Source organism: Eutrigla gurnardus, assembly GCF_963514095.1.
Source record: "Eutrigla gurnardus genome assembly, chromosome: 6".
Taxonomy (NCBI): domain Eukaryota; kingdom Metazoa; phylum Chordata; class Actinopteri; order Perciformes; family Triglidae; genus Eutrigla; species Eutrigla gurnardus.
This window is the reverse complement of record NC_139920.1, coordinates 22,845,920-22,858,074: the sequence shown is the minus strand read 5'-3', so window position 1 is coordinate 22,858,074 and position 12,155 is coordinate 22,845,920. Positions and strand designations below refer to the sequence as shown.

The 12,155-nt window shown below is 41.5% G+C and overlaps 2 protein-coding genes across 5 annotated transcripts in view; one reads left to right on the top strand and one right to left on the bottom strand.

The window, feature by feature from the left end:
- Positions 1-530: 530 nt before the first annotated feature.
- On the top strand, positions 531-3,686 carry lim2.2 (lens intrinsic membrane protein 2.2). The gene is made up of 5 exons (XM_084012563.1): positions 531-570; positions 1,855-2,079; positions 2,423-2,563; positions 2,773-2,907; positions 3,550-3,686. The coding sequence occupies exons 2-5, from the start codon at positions 1,902-1,904 to the stop codon at positions 3,618-3,620; spliced, it is 525 nt and encodes a 174-aa protein (XP_083868689.1). The 5' UTR covers positions 531-570; positions 1,855-1,901; the 3' UTR covers positions 3,621-3,686.
- Positions 3,687-5,008: 1,322 nt separating this feature from the next.
- Positions 5,009-12,155, bottom strand: part of LOC311014491 (GRAM domain-containing protein 2B) — a 14,189-nt gene continuing 7,042 nt past the window's right edge. The window contains exons 2-13 of one of the 4 annotated variants that reach the window (XM_084011123.1): positions 10,950-11,126; positions 10,174-10,237; positions 9,994-10,066; positions 9,802-9,905; positions 9,586-9,684; positions 9,206-9,277; positions 9,028-9,096; positions 8,796-8,895; positions 8,578-8,670; positions 8,273-8,378; positions 7,741-7,848; positions 5,009-7,285 (exon numbers count right to left, since the gene is read on the bottom strand). In XM_084011123.1, the coding sequence (XP_083867249.1) occupies positions 7,270-7,285; positions 7,741-7,848; positions 8,273-8,378; positions 8,578-8,670; positions 8,796-8,895; positions 9,028-9,096; positions 9,206-9,277; positions 9,586-9,684; positions 9,802-9,905; positions 9,994-10,066; positions 10,174-10,237; positions 10,950-11,126 (1,081 nt within the window). In that variant the 3' untranslated portion in view covers positions 5,009-7,269. Of the gene's footprint in view, positions 7,286-7,740; positions 7,849-8,272; positions 8,379-8,577; positions 8,671-8,795; positions 8,896-9,027; positions 9,097-9,205; positions 9,278-9,585; positions 9,685-9,801; positions 9,906-9,993; positions 10,067-10,173; positions 10,241-10,949; positions 11,130-12,155 lie in introns of all 4 variants that reach the window. The other 3 variants (XM_084011122.1, XM_084011121.1, XM_084011120.1) reach the window with 3 other exon arrangements.

The window sequence follows — 12,155 nt, the reverse complement described above, 5'->3', positions numbered from 1 at the left end:
GGGAACATATGCAGACACTTGGATGTGTGAGAGAGAGAAGAGGATATTATGCATCATATTTTACATTATCTGTATCTCACGATTAAACTCACTGTCATTTTGAAACAATGTTTGTGCGTACAAATGTGGAGGGGTCAACGGGGTTCAAATTGTTAAAAAATAATCATAAAGTGGCTGTCTAATATCACATGTTCTTGCTTTTTGAATAAATAAAAAAAATGTATTTTTAAGCTTCGGAGCTGTAAAACGGATGGAATAAAAATACAAAGCGTCATCACCACTTTCCTCGCTCGTTGTTTGTTGTTGAATTATGGGGAGGACTGAGAAGGAGCCTTGCGGGACGCCACCAGATAGAGAGAGAGAAAGCGGTGGCGAGAGTTTAGGAGAGAGACAGGAGGTGGGATAGAGAGATGGAGGTGGCTGCAGATTTACCATCACTCACATGCTGCGCTGGATCATTCCCTCTTTTGTGAGGCGGACAATGAGAGCCAGGGGGCGCAGGGCTTAAAAAGGATAGGCACCGTGTCACAGCAGCCCGACAACCCTGGAGAGACACCAGCCGACCCAGAGGTACCACACATACAAACTACAAACTTGGATTTACACCTGTTGTTACTGTTCTTCCAGGAAGATGCTGCTTTTCTTTTGAGGGTCTAGAATTAACAACTGAGAAGCTACTTTTGAAGCGGAAACCCTAAGAGATGGAGTTCGAAGACCTTTCTCGAGATCTTTACAGCTAAAACCGACTGGGCCTGTTCGTTCATGATGCTTGACAAAATTGAACGGCGATATCTTGCGGATACTTTTGGGATTCGGGATGCTGAGGTCCAATTTGGATGTGATTTTGGTTTAAGAAATCATTGGTCTTTGCTGGCTGCGTGACAGAGAGCGACACTGCTGACAGTTCAGTTGCTGTATTGGAAGATTAGTTTGGCGTACGGGGGTTGGGGGGGAATTAGTGGTGAACAATGGCTCTGAACTGCCTGATAGGCAAGCTTATTGTTCCACGACGGTTTGGGTCAAGTGCTTTGCTGGCTGTGACCAACTTTTTAACAGTGTAGAATGACTCGCTGGTGTTTAAAGTGCGGGCGTGTATGATTTTAAATGTTCATGTCAAAAATCTCTGGCTTGTGTATTTGATGACAACATGCTTCATAGTGATCATCTGGTAATTACAAAAGTAGAAAAAAAGGTAAGAATCTCTCTTCTTTTTGGATGTTTAGCTGGTTGGAGGTGTGATAATCTATTCTGGCTGCTTTGAAACTACAGTGAGGAGTTAAATGTACTTAATCCTGGCTTATAAAGTAAAAGAGAGTCAGGGGAGCCATATTGGAACTTCTCAAAATTGACATTTCTTCATTTAGACCTGCATGGAAACCTTCCTTTTTTTGGTTTGGCGAATGGGAGAGAGGGTGGCATAACCTGAATAGAAACTTGACCTTTGTTATCTTGAGCGGGCATAGGTAATGATGCATTATGGGGGATTTTTTGGAGCAAGTGAGTCTCAATCAGAACAAAACAGTACTTTGTAACGATGTATGTATACAATGCTGAGCCGTTAAAATAATAATTGTTGACAGATTCATATTTTAATTCTATTTTGGCATTTCTACATCACATTTTCACAACATAACATTATACAAACAGGAATATTTAGATTTCCTGAATATAGATTTTATCCATGTTAATGTGTATTTTTGGACATATTTAAATTGTTGAAGAAAAAAAGTTTGGGATGAAATAATTTCAGGGACCCCCTGCAGTACTCTGCGGACCCCCTAGCAGTCCTGGACCCCCTGTTGAAGATCTCTGGTCTAAACGATGCCCCCTTTTCTCCCCCTGTCCCCCCTGAAGAGTTGCTGAATGTTTAGGAGGACAGCGCTTCCCCTGGCTTCTCCACCATGCTGTACACTTTAGCGGGAGGGGGCACGCTGTGCGGCGTCGCTGCCCTTGTGCTTCTCATTGTCTCCACGGCAACGGACTTCTGGATGCAGTATCGCTACTCCGGTAGCTCGGCCAATCAGGGGCTTTGGAGGTTCTGCATCAACCACAAATGTCATGCACACACCATAACTGTAGGTGAGTACGTCAGCAAAGTGTTGGTGTGTTTGGACTAAAGTTCCCAAAAAAAAAAAAAAAGTAAGAAAATGTCTTGGACAGATTTCAGAATGTGAATGAATCATAATCACATTAATGTATTCAAATCTAGCATCTTATTTATCTGTCTAACTATGTGATCATGAAGGAGGTCGTCTAAAACCATGGCAACCACACTTTGTTATTGATGGATACCACACTTACTAAAGGTGTGCCAGCTGTGTTTGGAAAAGAAAAGAGGAAAGAAGACAGACATGACCAATTGCCATGTACTGAAATACTGTGTCTGATGACGTGCGTGTGGTCTTGACCTTCTTGTCTGCAGCATTCTGGGATGCCACACGAGCCTTTATGTTGCTGGCGGTGCTGAGCTGCTTCGCCGGCGTGGTGCTCGGCCTGAGCGCCTTCACCAACGGCACCAAGAACAGGAGGGTCCGTACAGGGGGCATCGCCCTGGTCCTGTCAGGTAGTTCATCTGGTTATGAATCTGATTGTTGAGATGATAACATTGCAGATTCATTCCAAGAAAAGTGTTACTATGTTGCCAGTTTCATTGGACTTGTTAGGGGACATGTTTGTGGGTTTACAACATTTGGTTGGTCTAAGTGGACTATATATCTGATCTCCTCATTTCCAAGGGTTATTTTAAAATGTCCTCTCACCCTCAATTCTCAGGTTTTCTTGCTCTGCTGGCTTTGGCAATTTACACGGGAGTGACCGTCACTTTCTTTGGCAAACGATTCTTGGACTGGCGCTTTTCCTGGTCCTACATCATCGGCTGGGTGGCCATCATTTTGGCTTTTGCGGCAGGTATTTACTGGATTTATTGATTTTTGTGTATTTATTTTTATTGTGAGTAGCACAATCAGCATCATGGTTAAGAGTATCCAAAGATGTTTCACTTGTGAGGAACAATAAGCTGCTGTTTGCACCTCTGGACCTCCTGAAACTGAAAAGTATGGAAGGGTATTAGGGCCAGGCATAAGGGGAAAAAATGAGGAGGATTTCTTTTTATTTTGCATTTCGAGAATAAAGATTATTGTCGAAATGTCAAGATTAAAGTCGAAATGTCGAGAATAAAGTCGTCATTTCAAGAACGTTAGAATAAATTGAATAAATCAAACAAAATTTCAACTTCATTCTCAAAATTGTTTTTCAACTTTATTTCTCGACATTTCGACTTTATTTTCGAAATGCAAAATGAAAAAAATCCTTATGCCTGGCCCTAATAAAGTAAACGCCCACTTTACATTTTCTTTTTTTTCCTTTCTTCTTACACTAAAATGTAGTGTGAATATGTTGAAAGCAACCCAACCATATTGGCAAAAAAAACTAAAATAAAATAAAAATCACGTGTTTTTATTTATTTCTGGAGCTTTTCTACTTTAAGTTGATTAAAACGTGAGTAGCTGTACTGAAACCTTCCTTCACAGAAACATGTGCATCTTTCAGGTGTGTTTCAGCTCTGTGCTTATCAGCGGACCACTGCAGAACCTGCTCCCTCAAACAACCCAGACACCTGAACCAGATGGACTGGACTGGACCGTTGTGATGTCACTGCTGCTTTTGACTACCTAGAATGGAATAAATAGAACTCATAGACTCCTGTGTGGATTCATTGCAAACATGTGTAATGTTGAGGGATGATTGGCACCACACATTACGCTTCCTATAAGCAAACATTCACAGCTCCGATACCACGATTCACTACGACAGGCAGAGCTCCATTTCAATCCAGTGGATGTGGAGATATTAAATATGTATAGTCTATATAGATCTCTTTAAAAAAAAAAAAGAGCTGGAGTCAGAGCAGATAAAGCGTCAATAAATTATAAAATATTTTGGCTGTTGATGATTTAACAGACTTACATTTCTTTAAAGTAGGGGAATGTGACTGTGTGTTAGGCTGTAGTCTCAATTACACCGGAAATATTTGTTTGAATTTTATCTGGTTGGGGGAAAAAAACACGGGGCAGCAACTGAAGATAAAAAATATAGTTGAAATAAAATAATAAAAAAGATCAAAGAGACATACGCTCTCAATCTGCCCTGTTAATAATGCGTTTTGGTGATTTTTTGCTTGAATATAAAATGGATTTAGCATTTTTAGTATTAAAGTATTATTTAACCAAAGTCTGAAACAAGTTCACAGCAAAACACGTTAAAAACTACATTCTGCAGAGATGATAACAGTGAGAGCTGACATCAACTGAAGGATATTTTGTAAGAGGGAGGAGACGGAGAGAAACTTTTTGAAGTTTGTTAGAGTAAATCTGCAGATTCACAGATTAAGTTACCATGGTAACTGAACAGAGATCACCTTTCTAGCTTTCTGGCAATGAAAGAGTTTCCTGCATCTCAGGGTTAACTCACTCAGTTTTCAGTAAACCTGCTTTCTGGAGCAAAACCCAGGTTTTTAAACATTACTTTTAATCTCACTAAATAAAATAACATGTTACTTCCTGTAATATCCCTTGGGTGGTGTGTGTGTGTGTGTGTGTGTGTGTGTGTGTGTGTGTGTGTGTGTGTGTGTCATTGATCAGAATTAAAATGCCCATAGTGTAGTTTTAGTGATCCTCCACTAGAAGGAGAGAAACCACCACCGCTGAAGACATCGTTTTTAAAAATCGGTTTACCAATTATCTTTTTGGAACAAACACTTAACCTTAAACTCATACATAAGCTTAAGCACAAACCACAGCAGAGGAGCAGCCAATTTAACAGGAGAGGACGTTGCCTCTGGGGAATCTAGGTCACCGACAGAATCAAAGCATATTCTTGGAATAAAAAGAAAGGAGGCTTAATAAATGGGTAATAATAAATTGTGTTTTGTGAATGTTTTCATTCACACTTTCAAATTAACCCACGCTTCTCCCCAAAAAACATGAAATAATAGCAAATACACAAAAGATTATTTTACTTCGCAATACTTGATTTATTTTTGAACAATAGCAAAGTCATCTCACAGAGACTACTTTGAATTACACAGAATGCAAATAAATATAGGACCATAGCAGAATTAAGGACATTAACGTTTGATACAAAATTATTTACAACACTTTGAATAGTGCAAAAAAAACACACACAAATACTGCCCTCATCATTGAGATTCTTGCATGAGCCCATTCGAGGACAGTGGATGTGTGCTGCCCCCTGGTGGGAGATTAGAAGAACTGACAGTTCTGTATATGGCATGTTGACAAAAAACCCTTAGCTGAACGTAGCCCCTCGTTGTGGCGGCTCTTCTTGGCGAGGTGGTCTACACCTCGTCAAGGACTCCTTCCTCAACAGGGGTGAGATGTGGCATGGATATGCATTGTTAGGCTAGATTGAAAGGGTCATGGGGGTGGGGGGGGTTCTGAGAAGCTGAATACAGTTATATCAATTAGTAAAGTCGAGTGAATCTCAATGAAAAGCAGCGTTCTCTCTCAAAATTTGACATTTGAGAAATCACCGAAAGCCCAGATGTACAAAATGTGAACCCCATCACAAGCACTTTAAAAACGGACAAAAAAAGAGAGGAGAAGATGACGACCTAAAAACCACGTGGCAGGAAGTGCCCACCACCCCTGAGTGAAAACAATTTTTTTTTTAAAAAGGTCTTAGCACCGTCAAGATACCACAGAACGCCAGCTTTGCCATTTTCTTCTCAATCCAAAAAACACAACACAAACGTCTTGGATTGTGCGACAGGCACAAACACATTTTTTAAAGTGCGCACGCTCGGTTGAGCTGTTCATGTCACTCAAATGTTTTTTTTCCTTACACGATTCCTTACACCCACAAACATCAAGCTTCCATAAAAAAAATAAATAAAAAAAAAACAGCACACAAAAAAGATAAATAATTTGTTTTGCCATGCATAATAATTTTGTTGCATATTGAAATTTCGTCTTGGGACCATTTGTTTCGCTGTTGAAAACTCGGACCTTTTACAGCAAAGCGTGGTTTGCGAAATTCTCCTCAGGTCGATGAGAGCGAGAACGCGTATACAGTTATCAGTCGAGTGTCGATATTGCAGACACATGCATGAACATATGAAATACATTATTTGTGCTACTTTAAATAACCTGAAAGTTCTAAGAAATGCTGCTTGGTCTTCAAGAGGCCCCCGTTAGATAGAGGTCTGTACTTTTAACAGAACGCGGTCAGACAGTACGCCCACATACATCCGAGACATTTTAAATCGACTCTTGAAGATCAGAGACGTAGAAAAGCTGCACACGAAAACATATCGATGCCCGTGAGACAACCGGTCTCGTGTCCTGCTGTGTTAAATAGTTGTGCATTGATGATGCATTCATCCACAGGTGGGACTGCAGGGAGAAAAAAAAAACCTCTGAGCATTGATCATTAAACTGGTTTAAATCATGCCAAAGACGAGGAAACGTAATACTGCAATCACTGCTGATTGGAGAAAGAGAGAAAAGGACAAGAGTATTGAACCTCGTCTGATTTTGGATGTTTTTTTTTTTTGGCTATTTCAACCCACAGCTGATTAGAAAGAGAAGGAACCATTGGGAGTACCAGACAGAATTTAAAGGACACACACAGATTGGTATATTCCACTGATACATAAGGGGGAGAGGGAGTCATCTGTATGCACTCATGCAAAAGACGTGCACCGTGTGCATCTTTGGTTATGCATAGCACTACGTCTCTGGTGTTGAGGTGCAATAACAATAATAATAAGCACTACAGCAGGCTAATGCTGATTGGTATAGCCCTATTCTGACTGCATGCTAATGGGGGGAGGAGTCTGCATGAAGAAGGACGACATGACGTCACGGATGTGGAACAGTTTGTGTCGGGAAAGTGGCCGTTGACTCGGCTACGATGGCACACTGCTAAACTTAGAGCCGTTTTTTGGCTTTGGTTTCGACGACAGACGCACTGCAACCAGGCAGTGTGTGTGTGTGTGTGTGTGTGTGTGTGTTTTGGCATGGCTCTGAGTGAGTGAGTCCGCTACTGCACTAGGAGGAAATATAGCCCTTCAAGTTAACATATTGTCTCTGAAATTGCACAGGATGGCCCGTTTTTCCTCTCGCCGACAGCACGGGTCGTGTATCGGGAGCACAGTCTCGAGTCTTCTCCTGCTGCGTCCTCGCCGGAAGAGGGTCGAAATAATCCTCCAATCACGAGTCAACCGATCACTCCTTCGGTCGCCGAGTGTTATGTGTCTTGGTACCTGTAAAAAGGAGTGAACCAGTTGAGTGGCAAATCTCAGAAGCAAACCAATTACACACCTACAAATTCTTAACTATTTTGTTGCGTGGCAGCAAGGCTCCACCTATGACTGGAATTCATTTGCACCATTTCCTTGAGAATGGAATCGAGACACACACAGCATTGCAACTGAATGCATGCCTTTTGCAACATTCCTGATTACTGCAACGCAATGCATTCAAGGTAAAAATGGTACATTTATGTGAAACTATGACTAGTTTGGGGAATAAAGAGATACAGGAGAGAAAAAAAAGTATTCTGTGTTTTCCTTGTACCATAGTGAGCATGCAGTACAGACCACCAGGTGGCAGTAACGCTTAATGACTGAGAATCTTCTGGGCAAAAATAAGGCCGACTTCACTGGATTTCTCGAGTCTCTGAATAAGGGGTGTTTGTATTCAGAGAAAGACTTCTTACCCGCTCTGTATAGTGAACTCGGGCAGCGCCCCGAGGGATGTCAGCTGTTCCTCCAGGGCCACGATACGTAAACCAATGTAGCCGGAAGACAGCAGCAGCAGCACAACCCTGTAACACACACACAAAGAGTCCCATTTATAGTCCTTTTCTTGGCTGTCTTCAATGTGAAACGGTCAAATTTATCACAGCTGCACACTTAAACAATGCCTATATTTTACAGCCTTCTCAGTGGGATATAAAAGTGACATGTCACACTTGCCTATTAATTAACTGCCGTGCCAGTAAACTTCACAGTTTACAAGCCACAAACAGGAAACGTTATTTATTTGAAGCAGGAAGAGGAAAAAGAGGCTTGTTTGTGTGCACTTAAAAACTGGTTTGCTAAAGCAAATGAACAAGTTGGCACGCTTGGATCACCTAGTTTGTTACGACCACGGCAGGTTTAGATTTGCACATGGGAAGATAAGGCATTGGATGAAAAGGAGGAGGCAGCACGAGACAGATGGTACTATAGAGAAGAAGTAGTACTCACAAAATCAAGTAAATAAAGAGTAGAGTGTTGAGGGTGCTGGCCTCTCTCTGAACCAGCAGGGACTTGGCCTTCTCTGTCACATTCCAAACCCATGATCCACTTGAACCTGGACAAGGAAACAGCATAAATATCATGTTGGTAGGTTGTACCTTGCCTGCACGGTACACATGTTTCGTAAATGATTACAGAAAGTGAAAGAAAATGGTTAAAAAGGAAATTATAGGCTTCAAACAGAAACATCCTCCAACTAACACTTAAATGCACATTTGTAGCATATTTGGGGGAGCAAACACGGTGCTTCTTACCCGATACGGAGAGCTCCTCCGAGGAAGAGGAGCTGTCGCTCGGTTGCATGTGTAGGCTCCTGAAAGTCGAGGCATTCCCATTAGGCACTGCCTCTGGAGAAGGGGTAGAGATGAAAAGAAAATCAGCCTTTGATACGAGATGGCTCCAGGCGGTGCAGGTAACAGTTGCTACATTTAACTAGGTGTGCTACTTTGCATGTAAACATTGTGACTCTCACCTCTGTATGACCTGTGCAGAGGTTGTTCCTGTAAAGATTGTGACTCGGAGACGCCATCGAATTGGTCGAAGCTGTCGTCCAGACTGGACTGGCTGGAGTTCTGTAGAGAGACGAGAGCGAGGAACGCCATCACAAAACGGCTCGATCCGTGATTATGTACTCCTAGAAAATGTTCCCTCCCAATAAAGTCAAAGTCACTTAAAAGTTTTAGAATACTGAGAAGAGAACTTACCACAAGCTTGCCCTTATCGAAGCTGTTCTCAGTAGAGGAAAAGGCGAGGCTACTATGTGTGCTGCCGTCCTGCAACAGAGAGAAATGGTTCAGTTTAGTGAATTAAGTCGAGCTAGAAATGAACAAAACGTTTACAGATACCATATAATAATAATAATAGCGGGGTTGCCAGACTCACCTCTATCTGAGGAGATACTGAACGCAGCAGCTGATAACATGATTCTCTGTTCCGCAGTGACACAAACAGGTACTAAATGAGAGAATTTGGGAAAAAAAGGCATGAATATTAGTCATCTGATGTGCAAACCAGTACAAACAAACAGTATTTCAAAGAGAGAGTCAACAATCTCTCATTCTTTTCATTTCCCCTCATCAGTTCAACAAACAGGAAGCCTTTCATGTTTGGTTCAATGTTATGACTAGACTGCAATTATCTGAACATGAACATGCAGGTTCCCCCATGTGGCACAAAAGGTGTACTGCAGGTAATAAAGTTCAATAAAACACTACGCAAGAAGACGTAGACCCACTTGTGGCTTCTTAAGATGAGATACTGACCTTTTCCCCGTCTGTGGTGCGAATCGACAAGGCGTTGGGAACCAGTAAAGCTGTGTTCTGCTTCTTCACTATGTGGATGCAGGACACTGGAATAACTACCTGCAAAAGCACACCCAGGAAAAATGACAGAACATGTTAGGAAAGTGCAACTATGTGGTGAAATATACCACAATAAGAAATATGTTTAAAATCGATGATATTAGCCTAGCAGTCTACCTTAGTGTCCTTGAGCAGAACTGAGGAGTAGAAGCAGGCGTGGGTGTCGGTGATGTACAGCCGACCGTGGTAGGGCACTTCCTTCTGCAGGGCACAGATGTATGCTGGGACAGGAGAGGAACACCTTTAGTTTCATGCGTCTGGTTAAATAATATTGCCGTGCATCGTCTCCTTCCTTTTGCGTTTACCTACCGTGTATCAAGTCTTCACTCTTAGGAATGTCTGGAAATAACTTGTGGAATGTCTTGTTGTGCTTTGTGAAACTCTAAAAAGAGAGAAGAGAAGCGTCAACCAGGCAGCAGCTTTCAACAAATGCACTAAATCAGGTTTAAATGCCACACAACCAGTCACATTGAAAAGCTGTGGACTTACACTTTGTGTTCCAGTACTTTCCGTCCTCTCAAAGCCTCGGCTGTCCACATCAAATGTCTGCGACCTGCTGTGAGAAAAAGATCACAGATGTCAATTTCACAAAAAGAATTAACGCTTCAGCAGGTTTACATTTATGTGAGAAGATAGAGGACACCACATGACTCGCTGACACCTTAACGTTTTAATTTACTACATATCTGTTTTGTAATTATCCGACTATGGTGGCAGACAAAGGAGTGTTCACCGCTTTGAACGTTGTGTGTTTTTTTTTAACAAGCCAATCCCTGAACTAAAAGTAGGGATAATTATCGCTCTCCACACTAACGATTATCGCAAATCTACCTCAAACATTTGAATCATGTGAGGAGCCCGTCAGAGTACAGCAGCTGTGCAGTCATGAGTGTGTCACAACTCAACACCAGCTGAGAATTAGGTCTGGTCTTGTGATACAAGTTCAGAACGGCTCTCTTTCCACAAACGTCCAATGTGGGATTTTATGCATTTCAAGACCGACAAATTGTGTTTTAAGCACATGTGCTAATCCTGCAAGATTCATCACATGCATGTCAGTTTTTAAGAAGAAAAAAATGTGAATAAGTGTGAAAGTAAGACCAGTTCTTGGCTCATCAGAAGCACCTCTGTGTGTTAAGGATTGTATTCAACATTATTTAGGACCTTTAAGGCTTTATTTTGAGTTTTCTTTCTTTGCCAAGGTGATGCCTTCAAACATCTTATGACATGTTGCATCATTTCCACCCTGTTCCCATCGGTCCTACCTGATGGCTACTTGTCTGGTGATGGTTTTGTGTTGTTGCTGCTGAGCCTCGAGCTGGGCCGCCTCCAGGCTCAAGGCTTTCCTGGCCTCCGCCTTCTTTATGCTGCCATTGCCGAGGCTGCTCCTGCTTTTCTTCACTTTGGCTGGCAGGCCGCCACCACTGCTCTCAACTGGGTAGCTGCTGCACATGGGAGGGGAGGGGCAAAATATGTTTTAGCAATATGCAAAACATGTTTGACAATCACTTATATACTAATATGACTAATGATTATACTGTAGCTCAAAATCCAAACTCAGGAAGAGGGATCCTTCTCCCACATCATACAAATACAACATTATCAATCCACATGATAGAAATGGTACACATAATGGGAGCAGTAATAGCAGTAGGAACAGTAATAATAGAAACAATAGTGTGAAAATAATTATGACCAATAATGACAGAAGCAGGAGGGTACAATAGAATAATAATAATAATAAAAGCCATAATTGTAGCAGTAATAATAGAAATATGACTAATGGTCAGTTTCATGTGCTCACAACATGTGCAGGTGGAATCTCACAGCTGCAGGAAGGACATCGCAAAACGCAGCACCAATTACTTGCAATTTCACCACTATGAGACTATTAAAAGCTCAAAAAGTCCGAGCCAAAACATCCGCCGATTAAACGTGACCTCTGTCGAAACTTACGTTAAAAAAAAAGGTAAACAACTTTACTGCAGTCATTTCACAGCAAACTAAACGGGATCATAAGTAGAAGAGCTGAATCTTGAAAACATAAGGAAGTAAATCCAGGAAATCAACACCAACCAACCACCTGAATGACCATAAATCAGGCTTTATGAGATTATGTTACCCCCCCCCCCCCTCAAAAAAACCCCCCACACAAATAAAACCTGTACTATATAATAGGAAGGTGTATAATTTACTACAGCCAGGCCTGCCCTTGACCACAAATGTATTAAAAGACTAAGACTGGCAGTCTGCTGAAATCTAAGGACATATAAATATATATAATATAAACCTGTAAATTAAAAAATGATGATACAGGATAGATATAAGCCTATACAAGACAAACTGACTGTTTGAGTGAAGCCTGATCCCTAGTTCAAAACCTTGAACTTAACAACACTACTAAAAGACAACAGCGACGACTACCTTACCTGGTCAATTTAAAGCGTTTTGATGAACGAAAACTCATATAC